Here is a 17,788-nt window from a genome sequence, read left to right on the forward strand (position 1 = left end):
AAAAGCTTAACTATTTGAAACACAATCGTTTTGAAAGATAGAAGACTTAGTCAAAATACATGATGCACAAAATCTAATTTTCACAAGACTTAGCCAAGGCATCAGTGTAAAAATGAATCTGTTTATTTAGAAAAGAACAGATTTATTTTTATGCAGTAAAGGTGTTTTTTGTAAAACATGTGAAAAACAGTTTAAGAAAACTTATGTTTGTTCTTATCACATGGCCAGTGGTTACGAGGTGAGTTACTCAGCAAAAAACCCACTCTTAAACAACCTCTAAGCACTACCTAAGACACACTTAAAGCAAAGAAAAATACACATGAAATGTACATAGAAGTCTTCATCAAACACAATCTTGAAGGGGCAGCAACCATCTTCAACAATCTCCCCCTGTTTGATGGAGACAAATCCCCATAGCTAACCTCATAGCTTTGTTTCTTTAAGAACCTGCACTGCACCAGATTTTAAACCAGAAAAAAAAACAGCAACATTGCATAGCATGAGAAATGGTTTTAAGGTGCAGAATTAACTCCCTGTTTCAGCTAGCTTCACCTAGCATGGTGAGCTATTTTTCAGCTATTTTTCTCCCCCTTTGGATTCATCAAACAGCATATAAGCATAGGGGGAAAAATATAAAACAAAAACCATAACCATAATAGTCCAGAAAATAAAACCATATTGTTCAGCATTACAGACATTTGAAAGCTAATAAAGAAAGCATTAAAAACGGATGACTACTGATCCTTGTAGTAAAGCTCTGCAAGTTGTGCCTGAACCCCTTCAATCTGATCATCAAGGTGTTGAAACCTTGCATGAGTAGTCTCAAAGTATGCCCTTTGTTCTGCAGACATTACATCAAGACGATACAACACTTGCCTTTCAAACATAGACATTGGTTCTCCTCGGTATTATGGAGCTTGATAGGCAACTATGGCATTTGCAGCAGCTTCCTCATGCACACTGGGTAGCAGGTGAGTCATCATCCATAGGAACAACTTCATCCTCATCCTCATTGTGGAGGTTTGATGCCTCATGTTCTGCTTGAGGGTCCTTCCCTTTGAGAACCACCCACTTGTCCTCAATTTTGTGAAAACCCATTTTGGTGAGAGTTGAGGTATCAATCTCACTTACAGCCTTGATAGGGTTGTTTCTCTCATTTGTAACATCAATACCAAAGTAATCAATCAATTTGGAAACAATTATAGCATAGGGAAAGCGGTAATCAGCCAACCTTTTTTATTTGAGCATGTGTTCATTGATAATGAAAACCCAGTTTACCTTAATCTGGTTCATGATGCAATATAGGAGAATTAGATCCTCTTCATGTAAGACAACATGGTTTGTTCCTCTTGGAATAAGTTGCCATGCTATGATGTAGGCAACTAGGCGTGGAGTGAGGTTCAAGTGCCCTGCATGGAACCTGTTTATACTCTCTGTAGGATTCCTCATGCAGCTTTTATAGTATTGCAGCTTGTTGAATTCTTGGATTCCACTGGTGTTTCCCTTTCCTACTTTCAGTCCAACATACTTTATTCCAGCCACAGAATTCCACACCTCACTTGTGATCTTCATCTTGGTCCCTTTCACATAAGAGACAACATTCTTTCCATCCAATGTGAGGTTAGTGTAAAACACCTTAACCAAGTCAGGATATACATTACCCGTTAATTCCAGCAGCTTTTTCAGTTTCTAGTGCTTCAACACAGCCCTTGTTTCTTCCAATTTTTCAGATTTCAGCCAGTTGAAATCCAGCACCTTGGGTATATAAATATGCTTTCTGCTTGTTTCGTGGATGTATTGCTTCTTCATTTCCAGCAAACCAACCTTCTAGTACACCTTGAGAGGTGGTTTGCTTTCCCTTGCTTTTCTGTTTTTGTCTTGAAGACGAAGCCATGGTTGAACCAGAAAATATCTCTTGTTTCTAATGGTGAGAATCAAAGAGAGGCAGCCAATGTGGGTAGCAAATATTCACACAGATTTATAGCAAAATAAATGGATTGATATGGCAGTTATGAGTGGATATGCATGAAGATTTTATGCTCTGAATTTGTGCAGAGAATCTTTGAAAATATGCACCAAATATTTAGGGTCACGATGCATACACTCAAACCTTTATTGAGCACCCAAACCATCAAATCGGTTACATAACCATGACCAAAAACCGTCAAAGGTACAGAGGTTAATGCCTAGTAGGTCAGTCAAGCAGTCAAAGATCACAATTTCTCTTTCCTAGTCATAAATGCATATCAGTACAGAAAATAAACACATTCAATTACGAATAAACAGATTTAATTTTTCACTGCTAGGCACAATTGACATTTATAATACCCAATTCACTAAGCAGAAAATTAAACCTATCTTTGGCTAATGGTTTTGTGAACAAATCAGCAAGTTGTAAATCAGTACCAATGAACTTAATATCACATGTTCCATTAGATATGTGTTCCCTTAGAAAGTGATGCCTAATTTCAATGTGTTTGGTTCTTGAATGCATGACAGGATTTTTGGTTAAGTTGATTGCACTTGTATTATCACACAGCAGAGGTATATGGTTAAGTAAGATACCAAAATCATTTAATTGTTGTCTTAGCCATATAGTTTGAGCAGAGCAACTCCCTGCTGCAATGTATTCTGCTTCAGCAGTGGAGAGAGCTACACAAGCCTGCTTTTTGCATTGCCATGAGATCAAGCTTGATCCTAGCAAATGACAGGTTCCACTTGTGCTCTTCCTATCAATTTTGCAACCTGTAAAATATGAATCAGAATATCCAGTTAAACTTAATGAAATATTACCTGGATACCACAAGCCAACTTCTTTAGTTCTTTGCAAATACTTCAAAATCCTTTTGACAGCATTGTAGTGTGATTCTTTAGGAGCAGATTGAAACCTTGCACACATGCACACTGCAAACATTATGTCTGGCCTGCTGGCAGTGAGATACAATAGTGATCCTATGAGTCCTCTGTATTTGCTTTTATCAACAGAAATTCCAGCTTCATAATGATCCAAATGACAGCTTGTTGAGAAGGGTGTGCTGATTGGTTTACACTTGTCCATTTCAAATTTCTTCAACAGATCCTTGCAATACTTAGCTTGACTTAAGAAAATGCCATCCTTGAGTTGTTTGACCTGCAAGCCTAGAAAATAGTTCAACTCACCCATCATTGACATTTCAAACTCACTCTTCATGACTTTCACGAAAGCTTCACACAATTCTCCATTGTTTGATCCAAAAATGATATCATCCACATATACTTGTACTAGAATTGAGTCATCTCCTTTATTCTTAATGAACAAGGTCTTATCTGATGTGCCTCTGCCATAGCCTTGTGAGGTGAGAAAATCACTTAGCCTCTCATACCATTGCCTAGGAGCTTGCTTGAGTCCATAGAGAGCCTTTTGGAGTTTGAACACATATTCTGGATGTTGATGGTCTTCAAAACCTGGTGGTTGTGAAACAAAAACCTTTTCATTTATATAACCATTTAGAAAGGCACTCTTCACATCCATTTGAAATAGCTTGAACCCTTTGATGCAGGAGAAGGCAAGCAGCAATCTAACAGCTTCTAACCGAGCCACTGGTGCATAGGTCTCATCATAGTCTATCCCTTCTTCTTGATTGTACCCTTTAGCTACAAGCCTAGCCTTGTTTCTGGTGATCACTCCATGCTCATCCATCTTGTTTCTAAATACCCATTTTGTCCCAATTATATTCATCTCAGGTATTCTAGGTACAAGAGTCCAGACCTCATTAAAAGCAAATTGATTCAGTTCCTCTTGCATAGCTAAAATCTAGTTGCTGTCCTTGAGAGCTTCATTCAGATTCTTGGGTTCCACTTGAGATACAAAATCCATTGCTTCACAGAAGTTGTTCAAGGATTTACTAGTTGATACTCATTTCTCAATGTTCCCAATGACATTATCAAGGGTTAAGTCTCTTGGGGTTTTCCACTCTTTTGGCAAACCTGCAGCTGCAGTAGATTCTTTCACACAAGCATCACAAAGCTTGTTGTCCTGAAATTTAATGTTAGGTAAACTAGAAACTAAATCTTTAGATTTCAATTTATTCAAGTGATTTGTGTGTATGTGAGCTAACCTCCTGTGCCAAAGGCAAGACTCATCACTTCTGGACAGCAAACACTCATTTGAAGAGTTAGTTTCCATGATATTCAGCAGATATATGTTATTCACTCTCTTACTAGTAAACAGTACCTTACTAGATGAATTACTTGAGATTGTGCAGCCTTTTGACTCAAAGTTCACCTTGTATCCTTTGTCACAAAGCTGACTTATGCTGAGAAGACTATGCTTGAGTCCTTCTACATACAACACATTCTCAATGGTTGTTGAGTTCCCTGTTCCAACAGTGCCTCTGCCTAAAATCCTCCCTCGGTTATTATCACCATAGGTTACATGTCCTTCTGCTTTGAGCTTCAAGCTAGTAAACTTTGTAAGATCTCCAGTCATATACTTGGAACAGCCACTGTCCAAGTACCACTGGTTTTTCTTGCTGCCAATCTGCAAAACAGAATAAAAATGATACAAATGGTACCCTTTTCAGTATAGGGTCCAGCACAGATTAAAACCTTCTCTTTGGTAGCCATTTTGCTAAGTTCTTAGGCACAAGATGCTTTCTAGCAATGCAAGACCTAGAGGTATGACCAGATTTCATGCAGTAAAAACAGGTTACATGAGATGCCTTTTTGTCACTGTTAAAAGCTGAAAAAACTGATTTTGCTGGAACAAAAAAACTTGAAAGCTTTTTGACATTGGTTACATTTCCAGGGGTATAACCAAGACCATTCTTATTGAAAACAACATTCTGTGAGCCAAGGAAAGACTCAAGGTTTTCTCTTCCCTTGGTGAAATTGGAAAGGGTTTTCAGCAAATACTCCACTTGTTTTTCCAATTTTTTTGCAGTTTTCACAGGTTTTAATAGAGGCATGCAAGCATGTTAGTTCAAGGTTTACCAAATCTGTTTTGGCTTTATGCAATTCTTCCTCAAGTGTGTTTACTTTAGGTGCAAGCACATTATTTACCTTTTGCAGCTTATTGCATATTACAGCTAGCCTATTTGCTTCATCATGAGTTTCCTTGAAAGCAGCAAGCAATTGATCATAGTTATCTGAATCCATAGAGAAATCACTTACTGAATCAGAGATTGACTCCTCATCCTTCATCATGAAGCACAGATTGTTTTCCTCATCTTCTGTTGAAGACCTGCTGGTTGAAGATACTTCATTTTCCTCCCATGAGATGTAAGCTCTTCTTCCCTTGTTCCTTTCAAATTTCTTGTTGGCAGATTTGTCCTTTGTTTGATTATCTGGACAATCTGTTTTGATGTGTCCTGTTTTGCCACAGCCAAAACAAGTATATTTAGAGGAATTTGAATCATTGGGTTTAGGATACCTTCTTTTCTGCTGGTTCCTATTTCTGCTTTTCTTCCTCAGGAATTTGCTGAATCTTTTTGTAAGAAGGCTGATTGTGTCATCATCTTCAGCATCTTCTTTTTCCTCCTTGATCTCATCCAGTTCAGTAGCTTTCAGTGCAAGACCTTTGGGTTTTCTCTCTGTTGTTTCCTGCTCTTTGAGTCTTTTGAGCTCTAGCTCATGCTCCATTAGCTTTCCAAACAGTGCAGCAGTTCCCAACTTTGACAGATCACGACTTTCAGATATGGCAGTCACCTTTGGTTGCCAGCTTCTGTCGAGGCACTTCAATATCTTTATGTTGAGTTCCTCTCTGTCAAATTCTTTTCCCAAACCAGTGAGGTGATTCACAATATGGGTGAACCTTTTCTGCACATCAGCAATGCTCCCCTCGGGTTGCATTCTGAACAGTTCATATTCTTGGATGAGAGCATGTTTTCTTGACCTCTTCACATCTTCAGTGCCCTCATGAGTGACTTCTAGGACTTCCCACATCTCCTTAGCTGACTGTACCGCCCAGGTAGTCGGAATTGATGACATGGCCGCAAGCAATAGTATAGGCGTGTTGAACGAGACACCTGGCTGGTAGAAGGGAAGGACGTTCGGAGGCTCGTGTGATCGCCAGTCGTTAAGTTGGCGTGCCCCGATCTCTAGCATACCTAAACCGGCGGTCACCAAGTTTGTGTTGTAGTCGCCAGGTGCGAACCCTGGCCGAAAGGATGACATCGCCGAAGGATCAGGAAAGCTTGTTCCAGGCTTTCAAAGCAAAGGATGAAGTCGTCAGATGGTCATTCCCTAGCTGGCCAGAGGTTGAGGTCGGGGAACAGCTTACCCGAGCATGCACAGTGAAGTAAGTAAAGTAGAATATAATGGCGGCCGGCGAGACCACAGGGAAGGTGTGTATGAAGACACTCGTACTCGCCACGCAGAAGAGATCGCGCTCCAAGGCAGTTATACGCTGAGTTGCTTCCTGCATAAGTAACTTAGTCAAAAAGCCTGAAGAGTAAGAGGTGACGCTCAAGTCAAGGATGCTCCAGATGGTGACACGTGTACAGCTGGATGCGAGCCACGTGTCCAGATGTGTAACTGTCAGGAGAGAGAGAAAGTGCATAGGTATATAAGGGATCCTAACGAACTTCTGAGGTACGCGCGTCTTAGAATACTTCTTTTACGCTTGCGAGAACTTGAGTACGCTGAGAGAGAACATTACACGGTTCCTGAAGTTCTTAGTTTTCTCTTAGTATTTTGGTGGTTCAGTCGCTGACTTGGGCGTCGGAGCGCGATCGGCCGCAGCGGCGCCGTTCTGTCTTTTGCAGGTTCTTGATGTGAATCAAGGAGAAGGACGGAAGCTAGCACGGCGCAAAGTCGATCCAGATTTGACGAGGCAAGGCTCTTGCGTTTTGGTCAACATGCATGATCATCAGGCGCCCACCGTGGGGCCGTGTTAAACCTGTCCCCATCCACAACGTGAGTTCTTGAAGTTTCAGTAGTTTCTGTGTGGTTGTGTGCTGGTGAACCATTTTCCGCCGTTCGTTCAAGTTGTTGTTCGGTAAATTCGTGTTTTTCACCGTTCATTTGAGTCTTGTTCGGTGAATTCGAGGCTTCTACCGTTGTTCGAGTTTTAATCGGCGGAGTGAGGTTTTGCACTGTTCGTTCAAGCTTTCGATCGGTTTTCTTGGAGTTTCTTGCCGTTCGCGCGGTGTTCAATCGGCCGTTCGGTGTGTTTCTGTTTGATTGCGTTTCTAGTTAGGGAATCGGGGGCTTGCTGAAGAAGTGGTGGTTCTGAGGTAAAGTTGCAAGTTTCTGTGAAGGTTTCGACGTCCGAATCTATTAGCGTGCTGTTGCAATTGCGTTTGCGGAGGTTTTAGGGAGTTTGAGGACTTCTAACCGGTTGGTTGTTGGATCGATCGTTGCTAGAGGAGATTTTGTTTGTCGAACTTTGGTTTGCTGAGTTTTCATGAGAAAGATGAGAAGCAACCGTTCAAGTCCAGTTGTGCCAGTTGCTGCTGAAGGCGCCATGACCATGGCGCAGATGATGGAGATCATGCGTGCACTGCAGGCGAATGTGGAGGCCTCGCGCGTAGAGCAGGCAAAGATGCATGAGGACCTAGTCGCCTCTCAGGCCAGGAATGAAGAGCTCAGCAAAGTGACTTAGGAGTTGCCCCAAGCTCTTCAGGAGCAGAAGGGCCGCTCGGTCGCTGAAGAGGTCGCGCTGTCGTCGCCACCTCGCGTTTTCCCTATTCCGTTTGCTCAGGCGATCACAGACACGCCTATCCCTGCGAACGTGGTACCCGTGAAGGCTACTTTCACCGGCATGGAGGATCCTGAGGCACATCTCACCACGTTCCACACGCAGATGATGCTGTCAGGAGGCTCGGATGCTGTATATTGCAAAATGTTTGTGAGCACGCTCCAGGGAACAGCGCTGGAATGGTTTGTGAGCTTGCCTACCGGTCACATAACCAATTTCCAGCAGTTTTCGAAGATTTTCGTCGAGCAGTACATTGTGAACAAGGCGCCACCTAGGGTGTCTTACGACCTGTTCGACATAAGGCAATACCAGGGAGAGTCCCTCAGGGACTATCTGAATCGTTTTGGAGTACAGATGGTCCGCTCGCCTGCGAAAGACGAGGAGATGCTGGTATACACCTTCAAAAAGGGCGTGCTGCCGGGACCTTTCTGTGAGGCACTGATCAGGGCTCACCCCGCCACGTTTGCTGAGGTTAGGCGACTTGCGGTGGCCCACATCGCCGACGAAAGTGAGGTCGCCGAGAAGAGGGGAAGCGTGGCCCCTGCTAGGCCACGCGCCCAGACCAGGATTCACCCACAGAGGGTGCTGGAGACAGCGGCGGCCAAGAGGGATCAAAGGACTCGCCATCCTTATGATCCGAGGAAAAACAAGGGTAGGGGCCCAGGGTGCCCCAGGGAGTACAATCGCCCGCCAAAGCATAAGTTTGTCATGGGGTTGGCGGACCTGATCGCCATCCCCAATATAGCAGCCAGGCTCAAGGCACTTGAGAAGGTGGGCGACAAGGTGTTAGGACCAAAACCGGACGCCTGGTGCGAATTCCACCAGAGTTTTGGTCACACCGTCGATTCATGTTTGGCACTGGGATACCAGCTCGACGACCTGGTCAAGAGCGGCTTCCTGAATGATTACCTGCTGGACAGGAGGACGGGGGGCGCGTCGAGCTCCCAGCCGGCGGGTGGTGAGGCTCAGCAGCATGAGATGCCCACTCATGGAGAGATCCAAACCATCGCAGGAGGTTTCTCGGGTGGAGGATGCACCGCATCACAGAGGAAGAAGTATGCAAGGTCTGTGATGACGGTGGACATGTTCGAGGACCACTCGCCAGATGTAGACATTACGTTCACAAGAGAAGATCTCAGGGACGTTGTGCCTCATGACAACGATCCCATAGTTATCTCGCTTGTCACAGCGGGGAGGAAGGTCCACAGGGTACTGGTGGACCAAGGAAGCTCGGTATATGTTATGTTCTGGCCGACCTTCACACAGCTGCAACTACCCCTTGACCAGCTGAGGCCCTATGGAGGGTGCTTGTATGGGTTCGCTGGCGATCAGGTGGAGGTTAGGGGGTACATCGAGTTAAGAACTACATTCACGGATGAGGCGGGATCGAGGACGGAGAAAATCAAGTACCTCGTCGTGAATGCTCCCTCAGCATATAACATTCTGTTGGGAAGACCAACACTCAACAGAATAGGAGTTGTGCCCTCGACCAGGCACATGAAGGTGAAGTTGTCGTCTATGGAGGGGGTGGTGATCACCATCAAATCTGACCAGAAGGAAGCGAAGAAGTGCTATGAGAATAGCTTGAAGAATAAGAGGTCAGTAAGTTACGTCACGACCACCCCGCCTCCCGGTGTGAAGCCCAGGTCGACGTTGGTGGAGGCGACCGCCGATAGCGATGTCGTCATGGTAGATGCTGAAGCAAGGGAGGAGAACGCCGGTCGGGAAGAAGAGGTGAGGAACCGCCCAGAGGAATCGAGGGAGCTGGGAATCGCCAAGGCGGTGATCACCAGGGAAACCCGACCCAAGCCCGTCGAGGAGTGGCTCGAAAGGGAGATCGGGGGAAAAATCTTCAAGCTGGGAAGATCTTTGGAGGCTGAACTCCAAGATCAGATCGCCAAGGTGATAGAGCGGCATCTGGATCTTTTGCATGGTCTGCTTCAGACATGCCGGGAATCGACCCAGACTTCTTGTGCCATCACCTAGCAATGGACAACCAGGTCAGACCAGTGCGGCAGAGAAGAAGGAAGTTTAACGAGGAGAGGAGGCAGGCGATCAGGGATGAAACACAGAAGCTCCTCGCCGTAGGCCATGTCAGGGAAGTTCAGTACCCTGAGTGGTTGGCCAATGTCGTGCTGGTGAAGAAAAGCAATGGGAAGTGGCGCATGTGCGTCGACTTCACTGATCTGAACAAGGCTTGCCCAAAGGATTCGTATCCTTTGCCAAGCATAGATGCCCTGGTCGACAGTGCTGCAGGGTGTAAGTTGCTGAGTTTCCTGGACGCCTTCTCGGGGTACAACCAGATAAAAATGCATCCTATGGATGAAGAGAAGACCGCCTTCATGACCGAGAGATCGTGCTACTGCTACAAAGTGATGCCCTTTGGGCTGAAGAACGCGGGGGCCACGTACCAAAGATTGATGGGTAGGGTACTTGCACCAATGCTGGGAAGGAATGTGCAAGCGTATGTGGATGATATTGTCGTGACCTCGCCGGAAACGAGCAAGCACGTTGCGGACCTGGAGGAGTTGTTCACCACAATCGCCAAGTTCAGGTTGAAGCTGAACCCCGAGAAGTGCATTTTTGGCGTGGTGGCAGGGAAGTTCTTGGGATTCCTCTTGACTGAAAGAGGAATAGAGGCAAATCCTGATAAGTGTGCGGCCATCTTGGCGATGAGGAGCCCGGCTACCGTGAAGGAGGTGCAGCAGCTTACAGGTCGGATGGCAGCCCTGTCTCGTTTCGTGTTGGCTAGCGGAGAGAAAGGCCATCCGTACTTCCAGTGTTTAAGGCAAAACAATAAGTTTGCTTGGACAAAGGAGTGCGAAGAGGCCTTCGTTAAGCTTAAAGAGTACCTGGCGAGCCCGCCGGTTTTGTGCAAACCGTTGGTGGGAACCCCTCTCAGGTTGTATTTTGCTGTGACTGAGAGGGCGATGAGTGCGGTGCTCCCCCAAGACCAAGACCAGGCTCAGAAGCCTATTTATTTCGTCAGCAAGGTGTTGCAAGGCCCGGAGGTGAGGTATCAGGCCTTGGAGAAAGCTGCACTGGCTGTGGTATTTTCGGCGAGGAGGTTGCGCCACTATTTTCTTAGTTTTACAATATTGGTGATGACCGATTTGCCCATCCAGAAAGTGCTGAAGAAGCTTGATGTAGCTGGGAGGATGGTGAAATGGGCGGTGGAGCTGTCGGAGTTCGACATCAAATATGAGCCCCGAGGACCGATCAAGGGGCAAGTTTTCGCCGATTTCGTGGTCGAGCTCTCGTCGAAGGCAGCACGAGTTGAAGGGGATGGTTTTCGTTGGGTGCTCTCAGTGGACGGATCGTCGAACCAGCAGGGTAGCGGTGCTGGGGTCATTCTGGAAGGGCCCAATGGTGTGCTGATTGAACAGTCCCTGAGGTTTGCCTTCAAAGCCAGCAACAATCAAGCAGAATATGAGGCGCTGATCGCCGGAATCTTGCTGGCCAAGGAGATGGGAGCTAGGGTGATGATGGCTAAGAGTGACTCGCTGTTGGTCACGGGACAAGTAACAGGCGAGTTCCAGGCCAAGGATCCACAAATGGCGGCTTACTTAACGTACGTGCAGGAATTGAAGGTTTCCTTTGTCTCCTTTGAAGTGGTGCATGTGCCCAGAGAGCAGAATGCCCGAGCAGACTTGCTAGCTAAGCTCGCCAGTTCGGGCAAGGGGGTAGGCAGAGGACGGTGATCCAGGAAACTCTGAAGATGCCTAGAGCATTTGTGGCAGACCACATGGTCCTTCAAATAAGCAAGTCGACGGAGAAAGCGGCGAGGAGTCACAGGTCTTTGACTCAGGAAACCTTGAGATCGCCGAGAATAAGAGCATGTCGGGGGGAGAGGGTGAACATGACGCAGGTCTGCGCTACGCATGAGCCAGACACATGGATAACACAATACCAGCGATGCCTGGCAGATGGCCTTCTCCCGCTGGATCCGACGGAGGCTAGGAAGATAAAGAAGAACTCCAGCAAGTTCACAATGATTGATGGCGAGTTGTATAGGTTTGGGTTCACACACCCACTCCTGGAATGCGTGCACGGAGAGAAATGTACAAGAATTATGGCCGAGCTCCATGAAGGTATATGCGGAAGTCACGTCGGGGGTCGAGCTCTGGCCGCAAGAACCCTCCGTGCAGGTTACTACTGGCCAACAATGAGGGAGGACTGCAAGAGGTATGCACAGTGTTGCAAGCAATGTCAGCAGCACGCCGATTGGCACAAAGCGCCTCCAGAAGAGTTAAAGTCGATTTACAGCCCTTGGCCGTTTCATACATGGGGAATCGACATCCTGGGACCTTTCCCATTGGCGATCAGGCAGATGAAGTACTTGGTGGTGGCAATTGAATATTTCACCAAGTGGATCGAAGCAGAACCAGTAGCCCAGATCACCGCACACAAGATCGAGAGCTTTGTGTGGAAGAACATCGTGTGCCGGTTTGGTGTGCCTAAGCGCCTGGTGTCAGACAACGGGACTCAGTTTGCAAGTCACCTGTTGAAGAAGCTGTGCGAAGAGGTGGGAATTCAACAAGTATTTGCATCCGTCGAGCACCCTCAGACGAATGGCCAAGTAGAGTCCGCCAATCGGGTGTTGCTAAGAGGCTTGAAGAGAAGGCTGGAGAAAGCCAAAGGATCCTGGGCTGAGGAGGTACCCCGCATAGTTTGGGCGTACCACACCACCGAGCAGTCAGGAACCCATGAGACCCCGTTTAGCCTGGTCTATGGATGCGACGCAATGATTCCAGTGGAAATCCAGGAGAACTCGCCGAGATTCCAAAAATTTGTAGCAGAAGACTCGAATGAGGAAAGAAGGTTGAATCTGGATTTGCTGGATGAGGTCAGGGAGGAGACGAGAGTAAAAGCCGAGGCAGTGAAAAGGAGGATTGAACGAAGGTATAACACGAAGGTGATGCCGAGGCAGTTTAAAGAAGGCGACCTGGTGATGAGGAAGGCCCACCAGTACGAGATGGAAAACAAGTTGTCGCCTAAGTGGACGGGACCGTTCAAAATAACCGAGGCGCTCGGGAACGGCGCCTACCGCTTAGAAACGTTGGAAGGAGGGGCGATTCCTCGCACTTGGAACGCCACACACCTCAAGTTATATTACAGTTGAAGCTTTGTAAGTAAAAACAAACACGAAGAGATTTGCAAGCTTTCTGTTAAAACAGTTTGAAGGGGGCACTCTTTTTTCCCTAAGGAGGGTTTTTAATGAGGCCACCCAATAAAGAAGAGTTTTCAAAGTTTAAAGTTTCTAAGATTGCATGCTTGTTGTTTCGAAAATTTTAGAAAAAGACCTTATCACTCGTACGTGATTTAAGGCAAGTTTGAAGTTATGCTGCATGCTTTCTAAAAGTTTTAAAGTCCCCATCGCTTTTCGGCGATTGGCGGCATCAGTTAAAGTGAAAAGTCCTCATCGTCTTTCGGCGATCGGAGGCACCAGCAACGTTTAAAAGACCTCAACGCCCTCGCGCGTCCTGAGGCGAGAAAGAGATTAAAGTCCTCCTCGACTTTGTGCGAGTGCAGGCGAGAACGAGTTAAAAGTCCTCAGTGCATCCAGGGAAGAGGAGATGTAATCTCTAGGCAAAGTAGAGGCACCAGATAAAGACCTCGCCGTCGAGCGAGTTCAGGAAAGATAAAGACCTTCTCGCCATCGAGCGAGTTCAGGCAAGATAAAGACCTTCTCGCCGTCGAGCGAGTTCAGGCAAGATAAAGACCTTCTCGCCGTCGAGTGAGTTCAGGCAAGATAAAATCCTTCTCGTCTCGAACGAGTTCAGGTATGGTGTGAAGGGTGGAAGAAGTTTAAAGGATGGCTAAGGTAGGTTCAAAGAGAACGCCTAGCTATCCAGCTTATTGTTCTAAAACTCAGGGAGGTAGAGAAGGATCCGAAAGGCGCCTCTACCCCCAGATGAGGGAACAATAGCCAAGTTATGAAGGCAAAAGGAAGCTTACATCGCCAGGACCCTATGGCGATCAGAAGAAGTCCAGGCGATGGCAAGAGTAAGGGCCCATTTCGATGGAGCAGATCAGGTGAACTATATCTTAAACTATCAGTTGGATTGAAACTTGCTGATTAGTAAGTAGTTTCACGCTGAAGTTCGTTGCCTTAGGTTCACAAGTTATTAAAATGCCATCGTTTGAGAGTTGATAGTTTGCTCGAGTTTGAAGCAGTAAGTAAACGATTGAGCCCGCAGAATCGCTAAGTTAATTTGTTTAAGCGGTTTCTACAAGGAAAAGCGAAGTAAACAGAGGGACTATGTGCAGAAGCGGGGGAAGTTATAATAAAAGTGGTATCAGTTCGAATGCATAAGAAGAAAAGAAAAGATATTACAGGTAAAGTTTGTGCAAAAAGGAACAAGCATTAATTCCCAGGAAATAAGTGATGGAGGGAGACGATTAATCTTCAGAAGGCACGATCTTCCCATCCACCACTTCATTACATATCGACACCATGGAGAGGTCGAGCTCGGGGTACTGGCAGGCGACTTGCTCCAGGGCGGCGTCGAATCCGGCGGCAAGGACTTGGGCGGAGCTTAGTTCGAGCTCTTCGTTTTGTTGTTTGAGCCCCTCGGTTTGCTGCTTCAGCTCGTCAGCTCGTTTCTTCAGTTCTTCAGTTTCCCCACGAGCCTGAGCAAGGTCGTCAGCAACCTTCTTGCCTTCGTCCCGCGCCTGGGCCAGCTCTGCAGCAATTTTCTCATTTTCCTCTCGAGCCTTGGCGAGCTCGTCCACGACGTCGTCCCTCTCCTTCTCGACCTTTCCGAGGAGAACCTCCCGATCAGCCGACCTCTTTTCAAGGTTCTCTACCTTGGCTGCATCCGCTTTCATCGATGCCTCTAGGTTGGCCACCTTGAGCCTGTAGGGAACCAGCTTGCTCTCCAGCTCGATTTTCTCTTGAGCTAGGAGGTGCAGTTTCTGGCGCAGATCAGAGGCCTCCTTGCGCGCAACCCTCAGCTCGGCACTCATGGCGTCCTCCACCCTTGAGTGATCAATCTCTGCCATCATCAGGTTGCAAGACAGCTTTTCCGCCTCGATCCTTATCAGGCGATTCTCCTCCTGGAGTGTGGAGATCTCATCCCGAAGCTTTTTGTTGGAGCTCTTCACAGCCTTTGTTATGATTGAGGGAAGGTCCTCTGCCATCATCTTTAGCTTAGCTGCGAAGGGCCCCCAGACTTCTTTGACCAAGGGGGGAAGACTTGCAGCTGCTGTTGGTGGAGGTGCTGAAGGAGCCTGGTGCTGACTCTCACCACCACCCTCTTGATTTGGTTGAGCAAGGGGGGCTTCCTGGCGTGGTGGTGAAGTGGGGGACTCAGTTATGAGTATCGGCGAGTTGTGGGCGCCTTCATCCCCACCTGGTGCGGCTTCAGCAATTGAGGCAGTTGAAGGAGGACCCTCTCCAGCAGATACGAACGGCGTGGAGGCGCTAGGAGGGTCCTCCATGAAGTTGGGCTCGCTGCCTTCAACCACGGGAAGCGCGACCGCCAAGGGCGTTGCTTGGACCAGCGGTGTTGGAGCTGGGGGAGAGGGCGGTGTTGGTGTTGGGAGAGCGGGTGGTGAAGAAGGTGCCACCCTTTTCCTTTTGGTGACAAGGCCGTCCTCAGTCGCCTCATCATCCTCATCCTCATCTTCTTGAACCACTTGAGGGGTCTTCCTCTTTGGTTTCCTTAAAATGAGCTTTTTTCGTTGAGGGGCGGGCAGTGTCTCAGGAGGAGCTGGGCCTTGAGGAGGCGATCTGCCCTAGGTAGCGGCGATCTCCACCACCGAGTTGGGCACGGTTTGGGAACCCGTCGCCAACTTATGAGTTTAGGCGAGCGCCCTCAGTTCAGCTAATTTGCCTTTGCCCAACATGAGGTCTGCACAGGGTAAAAATATACAAGTAAGCACAAAAGCAAAAGCAAAATATACGAGTATGTGTGCGAATAATGCAAACAAATGGCGCATGAATTAAAAACCAAATCCAGTGCGCAACAAGCAGGACGCCCGATGGTAGATAACAGAGATGCGAAATCAGTTTCAACGCAAAACGAAAACCTAAGTGTCGAGGTAAAGGCTAACCTATGTGAGCTTCGAGTTGGTCCTCTAGGAACTCGAAGGAGATTATTGCGGAGGTGAGAAAGGTGATGTTGGCGGCTGCTACTTTCTTCCAGAAAAGGCATAGATCTTTGTCTAGCTCGCCCATGTTGTCGGGACTTCTGGGCCTCCTAAAGCTCTCTTTGGCGTCTTTGTTCCCCTTGTGTACCCAGTACAAGGGGAAGCCGTCGAGCAGGGAAGGATCTTGGTCATTGGCGCACACCTTCACGAATTTTCCTTTCCAATCTTTGTAAGATTGCTGGAAGATGGAGAGGATTGACCTCCCAACAATACCATTCAGGCTGATCCAGAGGCGGTCTCCTGGGTTCTTAGCCTCGAAAAGGAAGAGGAAAACGTCGACTGAGGCTGGCAATCCCAGGTGTGCGCACATGATCTGGAACGCCCTTACGAACGCCCAGCTGTTGGGGTGAAGCTGGGCGGGGGCGATGTCGAGCTCAGTTAATAATTCCCTCTCGAAGTGAGTGAAGGGAAGTCGGAGCTTCACCTTCTTGAAGAACGTCGCGTAGAGGAAGCAGAACAACTCGCCGTTGTTTGCTTTATCGTCAGCACAGATTGGTTCATCCGGGTGGCAGGGCAGCACGGCCATTTTGCTGTCATGCTCCTTATGGAATGAAAGATCAGATTGGTCCCCTTTTCTTAGTCGGTACACGCCCAACTCTGTGTTTATGGAAGAGGTTTCTTTCAACAGAGTTGAGGTGGCCCACGGATAAAGCTTCTTGTAGTCTTGTGTGGCAATGGAGGCTCCTCCGGCGACTGGTGGAGTTGCCTGAGCGAGATTGGGGTGAGAGGTTGCAGGCCTCTCAGCCTGGGTAGAAGGAGCACCGGATGCTCGTGGTAAGTTATGCGCTTGGGGTGGAGGGTTTCGTGATGAAGGAGGAGGGTTCACGGTGGTTTTCGTACGAGCCATCGCGGGAACTGCAAAGGAAAAAGGAAAAAGGATGAACAAAGGTTACAGAGAACGATTCGATTGTGGACGAAGAATGGAGAACGAACGAACGGGAGTTCGTTGTGATGAATGTAATGGAAGACGAAGCCCTAAGTTACAAGAAGGAAGAAGAAGAGGAAACAACCCACAGCGTTTGCACCAGACAGATAATGGATGATGCGAATCGGTTAAAATGCAGCAAGTATCAACAGAAGAAGTAAAAGAGGTACCTTTCGATGATCAGATGAGCGTTGAAGGGAGTTGGAGATTGAGGGAGCTGAGAAGCGTCGTGGGTTTGTAGAGAAAACTCAGAGCGTTTTGAGAATGCAGGGAGATGATGAAATAGTAGAAATGAAGGGGTTTAAGGGTTTTTCAAACGTTTTCGGAAGCGCAAACGACAGCTGAAGATGACCGTTGATGAAGCCACGTGTCGAGCGATTGGAAAAGGGGGTTTGGTGGAGCGTCAGAAAAGCAGAGGGAACGAACGTTTGGAATTCCGTGCCAGCGCCACGTAGATCGGCAGTGACGTGACCTCTTAGTCTTTCCGCTGGACAAGTCTTCGCTTAAGACTGGGGGGCTTATGTACCGCCCAGGTAGTCAGAATTGATGACGTGGCCGCAAGCAATAGTATAGGCGTGTTGAACGGGACACCTGGCTGGTAGAAGGGAAGGACGTCGGGAGGCTCGTGTGATCGCCGGTCGTTAAGTTGGCATACCTAAACCGGCGGTCACCAAGTTTGTGTTGTAGTCGCCGGGTGCGAACCCAGGCCGAAAGGATGACATCGACGAAGGATCAGGAAAGCTTGTTCCAGGCTTTCAAAGCAAAGGATGAAGTCGTCAGATGGTCATTCCCTAGCTGGCCAGAGGTTGAGGTCGGGGAACAGCTTACCCGAGCATGCACAGTGAAGTAAGTAAAGTAGAATATAATGGCGGCTGGCGAGACCACAGGGAAGGTGTGTATGAAGACACTCGTACTCGCCACGCAGAAGAGATCGCGCTCCAAGGCAGTTATACACTGAGTTGCTTCCTGCATAAGTAACTTAGTCAAAAAGCCTGAAGAGTAAGAGGTGACGCTCAAGTCAAGGATGCTCC

At 47.4% G+C, this 17,788-nt stretch overlaps 1 protein-coding gene across 1 annotated transcript; it reads right to left on the reverse strand.

Moving 5' to 3' along the window:
• Nucleotides 1–951: 951 nt before the first annotated feature.
• LOC137805635 (WEB family protein At3g13190-like) lies at nucleotides 952–15,121 on the reverse strand. Its single transcript, XM_068605579.1, has 3 exons — nucleotides 14,341–15,121; nucleotides 5,065–5,126; nucleotides 952–1,152 (listed from the first exon to the last, which is right to left on the reverse strand). The coding sequence occupies exons 1-3, from the start codon at nucleotides 15,119–15,121 to the stop codon at nucleotides 952–954; spliced, it is 1,044 nt and encodes a 347-aa protein (XP_068461680.1).
• Between the last annotated feature and the right edge of the window lie 2,667 nt (nucleotides 15,122–17,788).

Source organism: Phaseolus vulgaris, chromosome 11 (genome assembly GCF_000499845.2).
Source record: "Phaseolus vulgaris cultivar G19833 chromosome 11, P. vulgaris v2.0, whole genome shotgun sequence".
NCBI lineage: Eukaryota > Viridiplantae > Streptophyta > Magnoliopsida > Fabales > Fabaceae > Phaseolus > Phaseolus vulgaris.

Coding starts and splice junctions, on each gene's coding strand:
- LOC137805635 (XM_068605579.1), bottom strand. CDS start 15,121: ATGGAGGACCCTCCTAGCGCCTCCACGCCGTTCGTATCTGCTGGAGAG. Junction 5,127..14,340: donor GGCCCAGGCGCGGGACGAAG/GCAAGAAGGTTG, acceptor CTATGGATTCAG/ATAACTATGATCAATTGCTT. Junction 1,153..5,064: donor ATGAAGCAAATAGGCTAGCT/GTAATATGCAAT, acceptor GTTACAAATGAG/AGAAACAACCCTATCAAGGC.